The sequence below is a fragment of the Eptesicus fuscus genome, chromosome 4 (genome assembly GCF_027574615.1).
Source record: "Eptesicus fuscus isolate TK198812 chromosome 4, DD_ASM_mEF_20220401, whole genome shotgun sequence".
Lineage (NCBI taxonomy): Eukaryota > Metazoa > Chordata > Mammalia > Chiroptera > Vespertilionidae > Eptesicus > Eptesicus fuscus.
In genome coordinates, this window is record NC_072476.1 from 59,099,868 (window position 1) to 59,118,510 (window position 18,643).

Sequence of the window (18,643 nt, forward strand, 5' to 3'; positions counted from 1 at the left end):
ACCAGGGGGTGGTGCAGAACAAAGGAAGGCCCCATCTGGCAGCCAGGGGAAGGAAGGCCCCAGCCAGCAGCCAGAAGGCCCCGATCGGCCCTGATCACCAGCCAGCCCTAGGGACCCTACCTGTGCACAAATTCCGTGCACTGGGCCTCTAGTACTTATTATAAAAACATGTTTAAATTATATTAATTTTTCTGGAGAGAAGATGGGTAATGAAAAAGATGCTTATTTTGATATGTCTGCTTGTGGTAGGCAGACTAATAGCCCCTAAAGTTATCCATGCCCTAATCCTATAACTTGTAAATGCATGGCAAAAGGGGTTATGCAGGTGTGACAGGGTAGGGACCTTGAAAGGGGGAGATGCTCCTGAAGTATCCTGGTAGGTCCGTTTTGATTAAGAGACCTTGAAAGTGGAGAGAGAAGTGACAACAGAAGTCAGAGAGATTTCCCTTGCTGACCTTGAAGATGTAAAATAAGAGCAGCCTCCGGAAACTGGAAAAAGCAGGAAACTTTCTCCTGTGGAGTTCCCAGGAAGGGAGGCAGCCCTGCTGACACCTTGATGATATAGCCTGGTGAGACCCATGTGGGGCTTTTGTAGATAATCCATTTGTGTTGTGTTTAAGCCACCAAGTTTGTGATCATTTGTTTTGGCAGCAATAGAAAGTTAGTACATTGCTCATTGCATATAGTGTTAAAATGAATATGCATTCCATTGAATTTCAATTTCACCAGATCACTGAAATTGGGGATCATCATCTAAATTGTTGCCAAAAAGGGGGGTCATCAGATAAATATCATGATTTATTAAAAATGGTTACTGTGAAAATATGTCAAAAGTAGTTGACTAAGAATATCTGGCTGTTCATTTCTGTAATACTATCTATTCTCACTCAACATGTTACTTACAGCACAGTATCACCAACACAGTTGATTAAGTATGTCATTCTCATTCTTCTTAAAAGAAACTGCATTAAATTAAACAAAACCTAAGTGGTGTGTTTCAAATTTTCAATATCGAATGAGCATGTGACTAAGTCAGTCTTATCTCTTGGCCTTTCATTTTAACGTGAATTTGTGAAAAGCCAAAAATGTGTGCTACACTTCCAATGGCTGCATTCTGTTGTTCTAGTTACCAAAATTTTCTAAGTCCTAAGTGAGCTGAATGAAGCAAAATCCTATATAATCCTATATAATAAAAGCCTAATATGCTAAGTGTCAGGTTGTCCATTCAACCAATCAAAGCGTAATCTTACCTTATAATAGACAAATATGCAAATTGACTGCACCTTCGCTACGCCCAAGCCATGCCCACCAACCAAGCCACGCCCATCAACCACGCCCACCAGGAAACCGTTGCAGGGACGCTGGGGTGCGGCGGAGCCCAAGGCCGGGAAAGCCGGCCGAGGCTTTCCGGGCCTTGGGCGCCAGCGGGGTGCCTGCTCCGATCGCAGGAGCGAGCCGACCTGGGGGTCGGCTCGCTCCTGAGATCGGGTCGCAGGGACGCTGGGTGCAGCTGAGCCCAAGGCCACCGCCCAGGGCCAAGCCCGGACCCTGAAAGAAGGCAGAAGGCGGTGGGCACAGCCAAGGCCTGGGTCCCTGGTGCCGGCAGAAAACTGGTGCAGGCAGCCAGGTGAATGAAGGTCTATTGCATGAATCTTCATGCCAACGGGCTACTAGTATGCTAATGATATGCTAAGGCTGCTCAACTGCTCGCTATGGCATGCACTGACCACCAGGGAGCAGACAGTGGACCGGTCGACCAGTCGCTATGATGTGCACTGACCTCCAGGGAGCAGACGCTCTGACCGGTAGGTTACCTTGCTGCTGGGGTCTGGCCAGTCGGGACTGAGTGAGATGGCCTGGACGTGGCCCAGAGTCCTCCTGCGGTCCCTCCTCGGCTGGCCAACCTCCCGCATTACTCCCCAGCCCCGATTGCGCACCGGTGGGGTCCCTCGACCTGGCCTGCACCCTCTCACAATCTGGGACGCCTTGGGGGATGTCGGAGAGCCATTTTTGGCCGTTTTTGGCCCGATCCTGCAGTGCATTACTTGTGAATCGTGCACTGGGCCACTAGTACTGAAATAAACTGCTGGTGCAGAACCTAAGAAGCAGCAACTTTGGTTTTCATTGAACAGGGGGCACCCCTGTGCTTACAGACCTTAGTATAGAGCCCCTTTCCAATGAGACCTCCACTGTACAAAGGTAATCAGCTCTAGGAACTAAGACCCTGGGAAGGAAAGTAGACCTACACTCAGTATTTTAATGGAAACCAGCATGTGTAAATGTTTGAATGTAACTGCATGTGCCTGCTACATGCCAAATAGGCTATACGGTACTTCCTTCAGAAAGATCACCCACATTCAATAACATATGCCCATTGTTTGACCACCTGACTCCTAGATGGCTTAAATAACCTGAGTGTCTAAGAACCCCTGTTTTTAATTCCAGTGTCTCCCTTATCAAACAAAATATGGTCATTGCTTAATCTCTATGGAGGAAAAAATGCAGCATAGTTTAGTATTAGGCAATCAGAAGGTGTTTGGTTTTTTTTTTTTTGGAAAACCAGTATTATAAACTGGTTTAAAAGTTCCCATCTTAATTGTTCTGGTCAATTTAATAGATTAAGAAAGGGAAAAATAAGGTACACTTAATCTGTATAAAGACTATTTGCTGGCATCAGAAGTTTGGAAATTAGCCTGAAAAGAAGTATCTCTGGGCATAGGGAAAAAGCCAGATGGAGCAGAAGGTTCTTCGTGTGGGAAAAAAGATTAGAGCGAAAACACACAGCTGAGAAGGGAAATTTATATTGCCATAAGCAGCTTCAATCAGGTGGAAATACATACATTTCTGACTTGCCTGAAGCAAGCACTATAGTGCCTCAGAACCAGTACTATGTGTATGGTTGGAAGACGTCTTCTGTCTAGAACAAGGCTCGGAATAAAGTACTTATTAACTCACTAAACCACATATACTGGTATACGAGGTGAGTACTTGTGCTCATGGGAAATAAGCAGGCAGCAGTTTTGTGCACGTCAAGTAGGTTCTAAGAAGACCCACGTAAGAGGTAGCATTGCGGAGTATCTTGGTCCGCACCACTGGCCTCAGCAGAGGAGCCTTTTGTGCTTATGAGGCGGTAATCATTACCCACCAGGTTCCTGGTGCCACTGTCTGAGTTCTAGGAAGGAGCTTAGGAGGAAGGGAACCTCCTGCAAAGGACTAACTTTGCAAATTTCTTATCCCCACCCCCAGCTTCATTTGCAAATTTAAACCTATGCAAGGATAAGGAATTCTCTGTCGTCATTAGATTTTGAACTTTATAAAAGCTGAAGCCAGCAGTGAACGAATCGCTTTAGTGAATCCTTGATAACATCTCAAGCGCCAGCCCTCGCTTTTCTCTTCGGCTTTTCTAGCCCTTTTGCCCTCCCAGGTCTTGACTACCTAGCACTTTCTTGGTTTTGAAAGACCTTGCCCTCCAATTAATCCCTGTGGAGGCATTCTCATAGCAGCTCATGGGTGTGTGTTTGTTTCTGAGGATTTTATGTTGGTGTTGTAAATACTTAAAAGCCTTTAAGTTCTAGGTGATAGAATCTAGGCATAAAGACTAGCTAGATCCCTTGGTGTAGGAGTGGTTTTGGGTTGCAGGGGTTGGTTGTCCAGCACCATTCGCACGCCTCCATGTTGGCACCTCCCACTTGAAGTCCATCTCTGAAGGTTTCCCTTGTGAATGGAGTGCATTACTCTCGGAGAGGCAGCTGGGAGTTGGATACTAATGGTTTTTACCTTGCCCATCTCCAGTCAATGACCATAATGTTTCATCAGCTGTTAGCCTCCCTTCTCAGAGACAATAGAAAGAAGTGCTTTTAAAGTAGAGGGGTATTTCCTCATTTTAATTTTGTTCCAGGAGAAATCTATATTTTGCACTTTCTGCTTTGCTCCACTCCTAGAATTATTGCAAGCCAAGGTATTTCTTCTCATATATAGTAAAAGGACCTTTTGAACTCAAGTATTTTTAGATACTGATCTTAATCTGAGTTGAACAAAGAGTACCATGAAACTTGTCTTTCCCATAAAACTCAAAAGCTTTATTACTAGAGGCCCTATGCACGGAATTTGTGCAAGAGTAGGCCTTCACAGCCCTGGCTGCCTCAGCCCTCGCAGCCCTGTCTTCGTCCAGAAGGATGTCCGGATGGTCATTTCGCTGTTCAGCAGTTCAGTCGATTTGCATATTATGCTTTTATTATTACAGATCATTAATCAGTACAATTTATCAAGAGCAATAGCTACTAGGTATCAGACACTGCAGTAGATGCTGTGCATATATTTAGAGAAACAATATAGCAGAATGTTCACCAGTAAGAGTAGTTCTCTGAATTGCTAAATTCAAATCCTGGCTCCATCTCCTACTAGCAGTGAAACCTTGCATAATTACCTAGTGTCTCTAACATCTGTCTGGAGTATTAAATTAGTTCATCCAGTGCTTAGAAATAGCTCAATAAATGTTTTCTTAATTCTTCCAATAATGTACCAGGTAGGTATTTTTATCCTCACATTTTTTAAATCCTCACCCAAGGATATTTTTTTTAAATTGATTTTAGAGAGAGAGGAAGGGAGGAGGGGAGAGAGAGAGAAACATTGATGTGAGAGAGAAACCTCAGCTGCCTCCTGCATTCAACCCGACCTGGGACCAAACCCACAACCTAGGTATGTGCCCTGACTGGGAATCAAACCCACAACCTTTTGGGGTATGGGATGATACTCTAACCAACTAAGTCACCCAACCAGGGCACCCTCCCCCCCCTCCCCCATTTTAAATGAGGAAACTAAGACTCTGAAGTTAAAGAAGATAACAAAGTCACAGACAGTGACTGGGTGGCCCTGGTCTTTTATACCTCAAGTCTCTTCCAAAATTTCCAAGCACAGAAGTTTAGTTTATTTTTCTGTTTTCTCAGTTTGTCTACTGGACTGTAAAAGAAAACCCGGTTTATGACATACTGCTGTGCACATCAATTTTTACTCACACCATTTATCGTGTAAATACCTTCTGAAAATGAAGTAGCAGAATTCTGCCAAGGATGGGGGGGATGTTATGGAAATTTAGTCCATGGAGTTAGAAAATTTCATGACTGTGTATTCATAGCTGGGCAGGGGCCAAAACAACCTAATATTTTTCCTGGCAATGGTCCTGCTTCTCCCAGGAGCGCTTGCTGCCTTCTCTTTGTGGGAGGAGATGCACTTGTTTTATGGCTTGGAAAGGAACTCAGGAAGGTATTACAACCATTGCCCGCTGAGTTATGTGGTTTACCCAACTTTTCGAGTTTACAGGGTCAGTAGGTTTTAAAGTATCACTGGTAGAACTCCAAGTTGATTGTTGGCATCATTAGGTAGCAGAAACTCCCACGGAAGACTGAAACCCTCAGACGACGCTGCTCCCTCTTCAGTGCTGCCTGCACATACTCACCTGGGGCCTGCACGGCTCCTCTCCGCCTGTCCTTTCAGTGTTTGGTGCCCCCGGAGTTCTTCCAGAGTCTCGCTTGTTCACTGAAGTCTTCATGTCCCCTTCCTTCACCCAACCCCAGACAATCCCTTCCTCACCCATAACTCCAACAACCATTTCTGTGCTAAATCCTCAGTTCAGATCTTTCTCGCATGCTCCTGGTGTTTATCTCTCACTCACCACTAAACGTATCCACTTAGACATCCCATAGATACTTCAAAATCAATTAGTTTAAAACTGAGCTCACTATCCTCTTCCTCCTGTATCATCTCCCTCCTTTCCCACCAGATTTGCTTCTCCCGGTGTCTGTAATATATTCTTCACATTACAACCAGAGAGATCTCTCTAAAATGCAAATCTGATGTCATCCTCCTATTGGAGATCCTTTAAAGTGTCGTCTGGGCTCTGAAGATAAAGCCCACGTTCTTCAACATGAGTTAGAAGGTCTGTGTGATAGACACCCCACCCTCACCTCCAACTTCCACATCTTCTCTTTCACTGTTTCCTTCCCCCGTTCTTCTTCCCCAACCTTCACCACACACACTTTACCCTCTGACACATACAGGGTGTCCCCCCAAAATTGTATATACACTTTAACAGCTGATAGCTCAATTTTGAAAATGAAAAGAATTTTAGTAAACACTACCTTTATAATTATTCCAAGGGTGTGTGTACAGTTTTGGGGACATTCCTGGCATGTGTGCCGTTGTCTTGGTCGCCAGGTCTTTGCTCAGGCTGCTCCACCTGAGCCCCCACGTCTACCGATATCTAGCCCCTTTCCTTGGCTAATGCCTACGTATACCTTAGAGCTTTCCAGTTAGATCCTTTTCTTATGCCAAATGGCTCTTCCAGGTGTTCCCATTGCACCCTTTATGTGACCACATATCTGCAAGCAAAGGTCCCCTTGCCAAGGTTACGAAAAGCTTTGAGGTTAGAAATTACTCCTTGTTCTAGAGAATAGTGCAGAACATGAATAGTTTTGTTATTGATTTTACTGTCTAATACCAGGCTCTACATTGAACATATCTAGAAGTTATACGTGATTTAATTTTATAGGAAACTAATTAGTGTTTTTGAAGTGCTTTTATATATAGCATCTAGATTAAATCATGTTGGATGTCTTTCATGGAAATTGCTGTATTCTATTTTTTTAAATGAGTTAGCTCTTAGTTGCTCATAATTCTGATATGTATTGAGTACAATGAATCAATATTACCTGCTACAAATATTGGGATTGCTAGAAAACAAAAATCTCTGGGTCAGAAGTTGCAAACTGACAACCCACGGACTGTATCTGTTCACAGACATTCCCTCGTAGTTTAGGGACTATAATTATCCCTCAGTACCCTCAGGGTGGGAAAGGGAGGATTGGATCCAGGACCACCCTCCCAGCCCCCTAGCCCTGAGGTTACTAAAATTCAAGGATGCTCAAGCCCCTTAAATAAAATGGTATAGTATTTGCATGTAACCTATATTTGCATATAGACTCCTGTAGGGTATGCCTACATGTTACTTCATTCTCATGGATTCAGCATAGTGATTGGTGCATGGAACATTCGAGTTTTGCTCTTTTGGAACATTTTGGGAAATTTCTTTTTTTGGGGGAGAGGGGGCTCTTTTCCACCCACAGTTTAGTTGAATCCACCAATGCAAAACCCATGGATATGGAGGGCCAACTGTTGTTAATGCTTATAAATGGAGAGGTTTCATATTGTCAGGGGCAAGCTCTTCAGCCAGGGACTTGACTCTTCTGGGTGCGGGAAACTGAAAGAACACGCAGGTACAAGCAGGCAAATGGGACATGCTTTATTACAAGCAAAGCAGCCGGCAACAGGCTGGTCAGTGGCAACTTATATACAAGCTCAAAACAAGCTCAAACAAAAGAGGCTTTGTGCCTAATACAGAAAGGCACACCTTCGCAGTGTATAGCTTGCTGGGTCCTTGCTTTTGCACCTGCATATAGCAAATTAGCCTTGAACATCCTGACTAGGATTCCCACGCTCAGAGAGGCCTGGTGCACTCTAGACAGGGCTCCCACATCTATAAAACCCAGATTTCTGGTTTCTCTTGAAAAATGAAATTTTGGGCAATAATGGATTATGTATATGCTCATAATGAATAGGAACTGCATAGTGGCTATTCTTTTTAGGCAGGGCAAGTGGTCTCCAATTTGCCACAGTTCTTGCCATTCTTTAATGTATTACACCTGCCCTACTTCACTCAGTTACATTATATAGATTGCTCTTTTTTATTTGTAGGTAAAAATGCATGTACCATATGTAAAAAATCATTAATTTTTAAATTAATAAATTAATGAAAACCTCATAAAGCTTCTTTGCTTTATTGGATTTTTTTTAATACATTCATCTCCTTTAAAAAGGTGGTAAGAAATACAGAGACAGAGGAAGCAATAAATATCTTAGATATTAACTTTCTTCTTCCCAACTTTTATCAACACACCACTCCATTGGCTGGTAAAAAAGAAGACTGGAAAGTTTCACACTTCCTGGAGATCAACTATCTTACGGTGTAATTTCTTTAGGTCTTTGTGTACTTTATGTATCTCTAAATCCATCTTTGTTTTCTGTATTTGTTGGAGGGAGCTGAGAGAGTCATGAATTGATTTAAATCCTGGAAGAAGATATGAGTATACTTAAACAATGCATTGGAACTTTTGTTTTTTTTATAGAAGTTGTTAATCAGCAGTCCATAATTGATCATCTTTTAATTCAAAGCACATTACATTTTATTAAGACCAGTCTAAAAATGTGTAACCATTTCTTGTATGTCATGAAGATGCATTAACAATAGTGTTTCAACTTGTATCTGCTTCATTGTGGAATTTTAATTCAACTCCTTTATTTTCTTCCCCCCAAATATATTGCAAAATGAAATGATTCTATATTTCAAGAGAGAAGTTTAAAATAGTTTTCTTTCTGTACACTTTGACAGGAGATTTGGATGATCTCTCTCTTTTTTTTTAATTCTTGTTACCAAGTTGAAGGTAAAGACCTTTGAAATCTCAGATGAGATTTTAAACTTTCTCTAACATCAACTTGTTTGAGGGACCGAAAGAGTGGCCACCGGCTGCTGCACACTCCCCTCCCCCAGCACTTTGTATCTCGCTTATTAAAGTCTAATTTCTCATGGTCATTACCTACCAGATGTCAAGCTTCTTAGGTATAGCCCATTTCTTTTTTAAAAATATTTTATTGATTTTTTTACAGAGAGGAAGGGAGAGGGATAGAGAGTTAGAAACATCGATGAGAGAGAAACATCGATCAGCTGCCTCCTTCACACCTCCTACTGGGGATGTGCCCGCAACCAAGGTACATGCCCTTGACCAGAATCGAACCCGGGACCTTTCAGTACACAGGCCAATGCTCTATCCACTGAGCCAAACCCGTTAGGGCTAGCCCATTTCTTATTCACCGGAGCCTTTCACATAGCTATTTCTCAACACATTTTTATTAAAGGCATAAAGGAGCAAACCATTAATTTGAAGTCCCTGTTTTCTAAACTCCCACTTATTAACATGCAGAGATTGCAAACACTTAGGTTGCAAACCCCTCTTGAGCTCATGCTGTGGTTGTACTACTGGAATGACTAAAATTAAACCTTTGGTAGTTAAGTAGGAAGCAGAGCCCTAAAGAAGAGTCCGTTATGTTTGGGACATGATTTCTGACCAGATAATTCATTATTTTGATTTGGCAGTGGGAGTTGGAGGTAGAGGTGGCGAGGGTCAGATTTCCAGACAGAGAATTTCACTTAAATGCCAGCCACATCTGGCAGAATGAGACCATGATGGTTTTCTACGATACCTTCAAGGCATCTCTATACAGGATCAAAATTAGGTAGACTTGACATACACTCTTCTGAGATCTAGAGGACAGAAAATGAGTGGGGCTTTCTATAATAAAAGGAAACTTTCTGGATCCTGGTAATCCCCTCAGAATTGTGGCTGGAGGCAGATGGCTGCTCCACAGCACCTAGCCACGTCCTTCGCTTTGACAAATTAGATGAGCCTTTCAAATGAATCCTTTTTGATGTTAGCTCAGCTTGACACTGCTGCCTCCTTAAGAAGAAAGACAGCCATTATTCTGGACTCTGTTCATTCATCTTCCCTACTTATGTCTAAATGTCAGGGCTCCGGTCTGACATCTGTCCAGGCTTATTACCTGCAAGTTCAATGCAGGGCATTGGATTTAGGCTCCTTGTGTTATGATATACCCACAAGCCACGTCTTGATGATCCCCAAGGACCTTCCAGGTCCAACAATTCTATGAGTCTCTGATTTTAGAGAGCAAAAAACAAAACAAAAACCTCAACTTCTATACCTTCCCATGATATGTTGGCATTCTATGGGATATTTAAGAAAGTCGGGTTAATACAAAAGGATGTCACTAATGACAAGATCAATTGCCAGCCATTAGCGCAACATAGAAAACTGAGGGGTTGGTTAGGAAAGGGCAGTTGTTCTTAACTTAATTAAAGGTACCGCTCACCTGATTGATATTCACTCTGCATTTTCTCTATTTCATCCCAGATGTGCTTTTCCAGTTGGCTCATCTTTTTACTCAGTTTGTTTTCTATGTGCTTAACTTTGCTTAGTTCTGCATCATGTTTGTGCGTGTTAATGAAATTCTCTAATTTGCTTGAAAGCTGCAGTAATTTCTCTTCCATTTTATTTTCAGACTTTTCCTAGAAAAGACAACACATGATCAAACTGCAGACAAGAAAACCTATGCGGCTTTGTAGTTCAGCTTAGAGAATGTTTTTAACAAAATCACTTTTCCATGTTAAACATGAACATTTGAACAAAGTTCCCTTGTGTCTAAAACTATGTTCCCAAGTAGAAGAGTTCAATCCCTTTGTTTGGCCTGGTTCGTTTGTAGTTTCTGCAATTCCGTTATGTTATGGAAGAAAAGGAAAGAAAGGGCTGTGGCCTTGCTGAGACGCCTGGAGGATTTGGAGTTTAAGGGACAGCCACGGAAGGCATTTTAGATTCTGCTTGACGTGCTCCTGGGACCTGCTCCTGAGTGTCAGAGGCCTTATTCCTGAGCCTCAGTTCTCCCGCGGACAGCCTTCAGCTAGATCAGTGATTCTCCACCCGGCTGTCGATTAGAATCACCTGGACCAGTGGTCGGCTAACTGCGGCTTGTGAGCCACATGCGGCTCTTTGGCCCCTTGAGTGTGGCTCTTCCACAAAATACCACGTGTACAGTGCGATTGAAACTTCGTGGCCCATGCGCAGAAGTCGGTTTTCGGCTCTCAAAAGAAATTTCAATCGTTGGACTGTTGATATTTGGCTCTGTTGACTAATGAGTTTGCCGACCACTGACCTGGACCATGCGCTTCCCCCTCCCCCTATTCTGGTTTAATTGGTGTCTGATGGAGCCCCCAACAGATCCAGGTTAAGAGTGCTCCAGGTGATTCTAACCTGCAGCAGCCGGAGGCTAATTAGCTCCTCTGCTCCTCCCCTCTGCCCTGAGGGAATGTGGGGGCAGGACCGGGCTGGACTGACTGGCTTGAGCCCTTTGGTTCTCCTGCCTCGGGAGGGTGGAGTCCAGAGCTTCTGCCTGCAGGTGATCCTGTGGCCACCCAGGGCCGCCTAGAACTGGTGGTGCATCTGCCTGACTCAGGTAGGACAACCACGGGCCCACCGGGCTGCAGGAGTGGCCGCCATGGCTCACCGGCCTGGGCAGGGATAAAGCTGTAATGCTCCTCTCTCTCTCTTGACCTTGTCTCCACCACTTACTTACAAACCTGGGGGTGAGGGCGGGGGAGGTGGCAGGAGCCTATTTACGGGGCTGCCTAAAGCCCTTCTACCCAAGGTCCAGAAACATCTGACTTGAATGGCTCGCAAGGCTGGCAGCCACCGAGGACCCTGGTGGCCTGCGCTGCTCTCGTGCGGGCGCAGCAGCGTGGACACCCTGCTGGCGGGAGCGGGAGCGGGAGCGGAGGGTGGGGTGGTCTCCACAGGCCGGAGCTGGAAAAGGAGTTCTGAAAACCTTCCATCCGCCCAGGCTCTCGGGAGAGGGGCAGCGGCCTGTCTCAGGCACAAGGTTCAGGCGTTGTGGGGTCTAAGCGCCGCCCGGGCGCTGGCGGGAGCCTTGCCTGGCCTGTCTGATGCCTCGGCTCTGGGTTGGGACACGGAATCTGGATTTTTAAACCGTCTTTCGGTTCCTTCACGAGCGGTAGAGGCCTTTCTGAGCAGACCCGGGGAATAGCAAACAGGGACGGAAGACAGGCGTCTGGGTTCCAGCCGGGTGCCCCCCCAGAGCAGGCCACTGACACCCAGGTTTCCTGAATGTGGACGCGCCTCGGAGACCTGGCGGAGGCTGACCCCAGGCGGCGGGCAGGTGGCTGACCCCAGGCGGCGGGCAGGAGGCTGACCCCAGGCGGCGGGCAGGAGGCTGACCCCAGGCGGCGGGCACCAGGAGGCTGACCCCAGGCGGCGGGCAGGAGGCTGACCCCAGGCGGCGGGCAGGAGGCTGACCCCAGGCGGCGGGCAGGAGGCTGACCCCAGGCGGCGGGCACCAGGAGGCTGACCCCAGGCGGCGGGCAGGTGGCTGACCCCAGGCGGCGGGCACCAGGAGGCTGACCCCAGGCGGCGGGCACCAGGAGGCTGACCCCAGGCGGCGGGCAGGTGGCTGGCCCCAGGCAGGGGGCACCAGGAGGCTGACCCCAGGCGGCGGGCAGGAGGCTGACCCCAGGCGGCGGGCACCAGGAGGCTGACCCCAGGGTGCGGGCAGGAGGCTGACCCCAGGCGGCGGGCAGGAGGCTGACCCCAGGCGGCGGGCAGGAGGCTGACCCCAGGCGGCGGGCAGGTGGCTGACCCCAGGCGGCGGGCAGGTGGCTGACCCCAGGCGGCGGGCAGGAGGCTGACCCCAGGCGGCGGGCAGGAGGCTGACCCCAGGCGGCGGGCACCAGGAGGCTGACCCCAGGCGGCGGGCACCAGGAGGCTGACCCCAGGCGGCGGGCACCAGGAGGCTGACCCCAGGCGGCGGGCACCAGGAGGCTGACCCCAGGCGGCGGGCACCAGGAGGCTGACCCCAGGCGGCGGGCAGGTGGCTGACCCCAGGCGGCGGGCACCAGGTGGCTGACCCCAGGCGGCGGGCAGGTGACTGACCCCGGCAGCGGGCACCAGGAGGCTGACCCCAGGCGGCGGGCACCAGGAGGCTGACCCCAGGCGGCGGGCAGGAGGCTGACCCCAGGCGGCGGGCAGGTGGCTGACCCCAGGCGGCGGGCAGGTGGCTGACCCCAGGCGGCGGGCAGGTGGCTGACCCCAGGCGGCGGGCAGGAGGCTGACCCCAGGCGGCGGGCAGCAGCCCCGCTCCGGGAGGAAGGGCTCCTTACCAGTTTCTCCTGCAGGAGCTTCAGACACGAGTTCATGTGGCCCAGCTGGTCTTTCTCGTATTTGATGAGCTGGCTTTCTGTCTTTTTTTGATTTTTCTCCACTTCCTCATACAGATTATTTGAAAGTGAATTCAGTCTAAGGGGAAAATTTGGTTTTATTTTAGTAAGTAAATGTTAGTTCTGAAGAAAATCTGTAGGTGGTTTTCTTTGGTTTGTGTTTTGTTTTGTTTTCAGATGATGAGGGTCAGTGTGTGTAGCAAGTACTAAGGGGTGATGTGCGCCGAGGGAGCACACTGTGATCCCGTCCTGAGCGGTGTTCAGCCCAGCTGCTGCCAACCCCCCTCCACGTGCCCTAAAACACCTGCACGGGACACGGAAACTCGTGCCACCCAGGCAGGGTCCTCCCGGAGCCCTGGGCGCATGCGTGTGTCTGGAAGCAATACTTTGCTAAGGCACCTGGGCTGGGGAGCAGGGGCTGCCAACTTCTGTAAAGGGTCACAGTAACTATCTCAGGCTTTTTGGTCGGTCTCTCTTGCAACCGCTGAGCTCGTGCTGCTGCCATTGCAGCCACGGATGACACAAACCAGCATGGCTTATTTGTAAAAAAAAAAAAAAATTAACAAAGGAGCATGGTTGTAGTTTATCTAACTTCATATATGCTGAAATCTAAATGTCTTGTTCTCTTCACATGTCATTAAATGTAATTTTTTATTTAAAATTTATTAGAAAGTGTGGGAAACAGTCTTAGCTGCGGGCACCGCTAAGGGAACCACTCCTCTGCACAGGCCACGGGGAGGCTGGGAGAGGAGCTGGGCCAGACAGGCCCTGCATGGTTTAAATGAGCAGCGAAAAGGCGGAGGTGGGAAGGGGGAAGGGAGAAGGAACAGAGCCCCAAAGGACTTCGGGGAAGCAGAGTGTTCCTTGGTTGTCTTTTCTGTCTCTGGCGAAATCTTCAGTCAAGTGCCCATCGCCACCCATGGGTCTCTGAGTGGATTCTTTCGGGGTAGGGGAGGGGGAGGGCTTGAAGTGGTGCTGAGTTACGCCTGGGGGTTGGAATCATAGATCATCAATTTGAAAAGTCCCTGTAGAGTGGCTGAGGGTGTGAGCAGAAAGGGGAGCCACGTCTGGAATGACGAAGAAATACGGGACTGAGAAGAGGTGGGATGAGGGATGGGGACTGGCGAGTGGTTTCTGTCTGTGACTTGCTCTTGGTGAGATGCCCATTTCAAATTCCCTTTTAGACTAGGCCAGTGGTCGGCAAACTCATTAGTCAACAGAGCCAAATATCAACAGTACAACGGTTGAAATTTCTTTTGAGAGCCAAATTTTTTAAACTTAAACCTTCTTCTAACACCACTTCTTCAAAATAGACTCGCCCAGGCCGTGGTATTTTGTGGAAGAGCCACACTCAAGGGGCCAAAGAGCCGCATGTGGCTTGCGAGCCACAGTTTGCCAACCACGGGACTAGGAGAAATATTAGATGGGCAGGAATAATGCATGTTGATATTGGAAATATTCAGATTATTGTGGCTTGAAATAATAGTTGCTGTAGTGTCTTTAGGAAAAAATTTACACAGATAATTTAGTGTGTGATATTTATCCCTGGAAACTGCTTAAAACATGCTGGACATATACTGCATGTATATGCCTCTCTAGCTCTCCTGAGAAAGACACCTTAGAACCTAACTAAGTTCCACGAGGGCAAGAATTTTACTTTGTTCGTGGCTGTGAACAATGGCTAGAATATAGAAAGTGCTCAATAAAGAGTTGCTAAATAAATGAACAAATGAGTAATTTTTTTCCTCACTCAATACCTTTTATTAGGGCTGTTCACAAATAAATCATAGACTTGCCAAGCTATTTAAAGATCTAATCTTTGATTTTCATCTTTCCTTCCCTGTTTCTGTTGGAAATATTAATTAATAGTAATGGTTAAGGAGGGGTGGTAAATCCTCAGGTAACCCAGGTGTAGCTTTACAATTGAGAATTCAGCCTTCACTGCTCACCTTTAGTGTGAAAATAAAATGAAAGCATTTACTCTCATCACAGATACAATATTAAAGTCCCTCTGAAAACCAATGTGCCCAAGTAATATCTCTGGAAGGGCATGTCAGTAATTGAAATTCTGAAATTTAAATAAAGCCATAAAGAATGAATCACTACTTATGATCCTTTCATTACAAGGTTTTGCCTGTCATTGGAGACTCATTTTCCTGGTAACAATCAGAAGTCAGACTCTGTCGGTAGTTTACGAAAGCATTATTTAAATAGCATTCTCCTTGAAAGACAAAAAGGATAAAGTAAAAGTTTATGTAAATCTTTCTCTTTCCTTAGACTTTTCCCTAACATAACAGACATGATTTACCATGTGAAAATGACTATTCTATTATTGTAGAACTTACAGTTAAAGTCTCGACAAGATGAGTTATCTTGAATGGTTTTCACATTTTAGTTCCCAAGGCCTCTATTCCAGTGGTTATGGGGGATATTTCTATTAGATGTAGACATATATAGATAGATAGGTGGGTAGATGTATGTATGTATAGATAGATATTTAGACAGACAGCTTTTTCTTTATTTTTTCTCAAAACACAAAAGTCAGATTTTTAAATTATGGTTAGAAACCTCACTAGGATAATGTTGGCTGGGTGTGTTTTTTTTCTTAATTTTTATACAGGTTAAAATACATACCAAAGGCAATTATAAGGGGGAAGTTACAAAAGAGTAAAAGAAAATGTAATGGGATCTATAAGCACAGCAGAGCCCAGGGCAAAGCTGTGTGGAGAGTGAATGAATGATGAGGGCAGAGTGTGTGGCTTGGAGCAAACATCCTAGTGACCGCTCTGGTATGGATGGCATACAAATGAGGACATGTCAGAAGCAAGGAATTAATTTCCAGAAACAATTTTTCTGCTAAGTGTATACTTATGCACCATAAAGTAATTTCTTATTAATATTCTGTGACATTAATTAAAAAGTAACTCCAACTCCACTCTGATAGCAGACTTGTTTCCTGGGAATTCCAAATTGTACTTGAGCTTAAGTCCCAGTATCATACCTTTCTGGTTTCTAGCAGATGTGATCTTTTATTTCCCTAAATTTTCATACAGGATTAGCTTACTAATAAGGGGAATTATGAGATGGAAGCATCAAAGTTTAACAAAAATAACCTGAAATTTGTCGTCAGACACTGTTCTAGCTGCATGGCTGGGTTAATTTCTTAATCTCTTTAATTATGTTTCCTCATCTTTAAAATGGGGTGGGACCCACTCTACAGAGTTGGGTGAACATTTCTGCCTACTGATATATTTCATTTAACATTATCTTAACTTTTGCTTTATCTGTATTTAGCTTGTCACTATGCATTTTCTCTCCAATTGTATGTGGCTATGATTATGTCTTTGGATATTCCAAAACACATATTATAGGTGCTCAAAACCATTCATTCATTCATTGGCTTCTATTTGTGTCTACATAAGGGGTGGGGAGGATAAAAAGATGAATGAGATGTACCCTTGCCTTGGATAGTTTGTAACTTTCCACTGTGTTAGCATTTTCAAAGTTGTACAATCAAATTCAAGTCTATGCATTTGTTTCATTGACCAAATACTGTTTCTTTTTTTAAAAAATTATCTTTATTGTTGAAAGTATTACAGATGTCCCCCTTTTTCCCCATTGACCCTTTCTAGCCTTTACCTGCATCTCCCCACACCCCCCGTTCCCCAAGGCCTTCACCACACTATTGTCTGTGTCCATGGGTTATGCCTATACTAGTATGCATACAAGTCCTTTGGTTGATCTCTTCCCACCCACCCACCCCTGCCTTCCCTCTGAGATTCGACAGTCAAATACTATTTCTTTTCTTATAAATCACTATCACCTAGACAGCATCAGCAGTAGGAGCCATGTAGAGGAGTGACTGGTAGGTGCCGCCTCTGCCAAACCTGCACTAAGAGACAGCTGTGTATCATGATGGCCCAGACTTGCTCTCTGAGCACTAAGCTGTTGGCTTAGGTCCGTGGTCGGCAAACTGCGGCTCGCGAGCGACATGCGGCTCTTTGGCCCCTTGAGTGTGGCTCTTCCACAAAATACCACGTGCAGGCGCGCAGGTGCAGTGTGATTGAAACTTCCTGGCCCATGTGCAGAAGTCGGTTTTCGGCTCTCAAAAGAAATTTCAATCGTTGTACTGTTGATATTTGGCTCTGTTGACTAATGAGTTTGCCGACCACTGGCCTAGGTCATTACTTAGCTGACCGTCTAAGACCCTTCTGGAAAAAAGAGGCTCAATGCAGGGTTCTAATTACAGAGCCTGTGTGTCAGTCACCTTTGTTAGGTCTAGTGATCAGTGCCAAAGTCCCAGGAATTCACTAGCAAACCCTTAGACAATACTGTGACTTTAATTCAATATAAAATATATTTAGTTGACCATTAAACTTGAATTTGTTATTAAATTTTCTAAATGGGAAAATTAAATTTACCCTTCAATGTTATTAAAATGTTTTTAATCTCTTTGATCAGAAACACTTAAAAAAAGAAAGAAAAACAAATTTTATGCACCATCTACTTTGCTTTGACAAGTGCTCTGATTGAAAAAAAAAAAAAAAGGCCTATCTCTGTCTTACATTCTCGTTGAGGAAACTGCATTTGCAATACATATCTCCATTAAAGGGGAATATCCCTGATGTAAATGAATCCTATAAATTGATTTAAAAATGATGAAAATCACAACACAAAATTTGACAAATGATAAGAATGGGTAATGCACAAAGAAAATTCAAATGGTGAAGGGAATGCAAATGAAACAGAAGATGTTGTTTTCCATTCTTTAATTGGCAAATATTAAAAAAAGAGAAATTCCAGTGTTGGTAAGAATGTTGAGAAAGATCTGCTCACACTCTGCTGGTGGGAGTGTAAATTGCTACATTTTTATAAAAATTGATAAATACATAATATCTTTGACCTAGGAATGTTGCTTGTAGAAACAAAAGCACCTATATCTAAGGTTATCTAAGAATATATACACACAATAATTTTCTGTTTATGGTAACCATAAATTGAAAAAAAATCTATCAATAAAATAAATGATTGAGTTAATTATGGCATAGCTGTAAGTTAGAATATTATGCAGCTTTGAAAAATAATATTCATTTATCTAGAGAGAGATCCAAGATGTACTGAGAGTAAACTATTGAGTAATGTTATAGAATTAATTTAAAAAAAACATGCTTTCGCCTGGCTAGTATGGCTCAGTGGTTGAGCATTGACCTATGAACTGATTCTAGGTCAGGGCACATGCTGGGGTTTCAGGCTCAATCCCCAGTAGGGGGCATGCAGGAGGCAGCTGATCAGTGATTCTCTCTCATCATTGATGTTGCTATCTCTCCCTCTCCCTTCCTTTGGAAATCAAGAAAAATATATTTAAAAACAAAAAACTCCATGCTTTCTCTCTACATATAAGTAATTTATATATCTACATATAATATACATGTTATACATAAATATAAATACACACACACACAAAACATCCTCTTTCTGTTATAGACAGGGTGTCCCAAAAAGTGTATACACGCTTAACAGATGATAGCTCAATTGATGATTCTTTCTTTTCAGATTTAATAATTATTCATTGGAATGAATAATTATTCAAAGTGTGTATACATTTCTTGGGACATCCTGTATTTATATTAAAAAGGAGGAAGGTGTGTTAGCATTGATTACATTAAGAAGCTGAAATGGTGAATTCTTTTTTATTTTTGTTTCATTGTGTTTGTTATAATGAATGCATATTACTTT

The 18,643-nt window shown here is 44.6% G+C and overlaps 1 protein-coding gene across 1 annotated transcript in view; it reads right to left on the reverse strand.

The window, feature by feature from the left end:
* Positions 1-7,816: 7,816 nt before the first annotated feature.
* The window catches only part of FAM81B (family with sequence similarity 81 member B), a 48,870-nt gene continuing 38,043 nt past the window's right edge, over positions 7,817-18,643 (reverse strand). The window contains exons 8-10 of the mRNA XM_028149892.2: positions 12,851-12,986; positions 9,997-10,192; positions 7,817-8,122 (exon numbers count right to left, since the gene is read on the reverse strand). Coding sequence (XP_028005693.2) covers positions 7,989-8,122; positions 9,997-10,192; positions 12,851-12,986 — 466 coding nt within the window. The 3' untranslated portion in view covers positions 7,817-7,988. The remainder of the gene's footprint in view (positions 8,123-9,996; positions 10,193-12,850; positions 12,987-18,643) is intronic.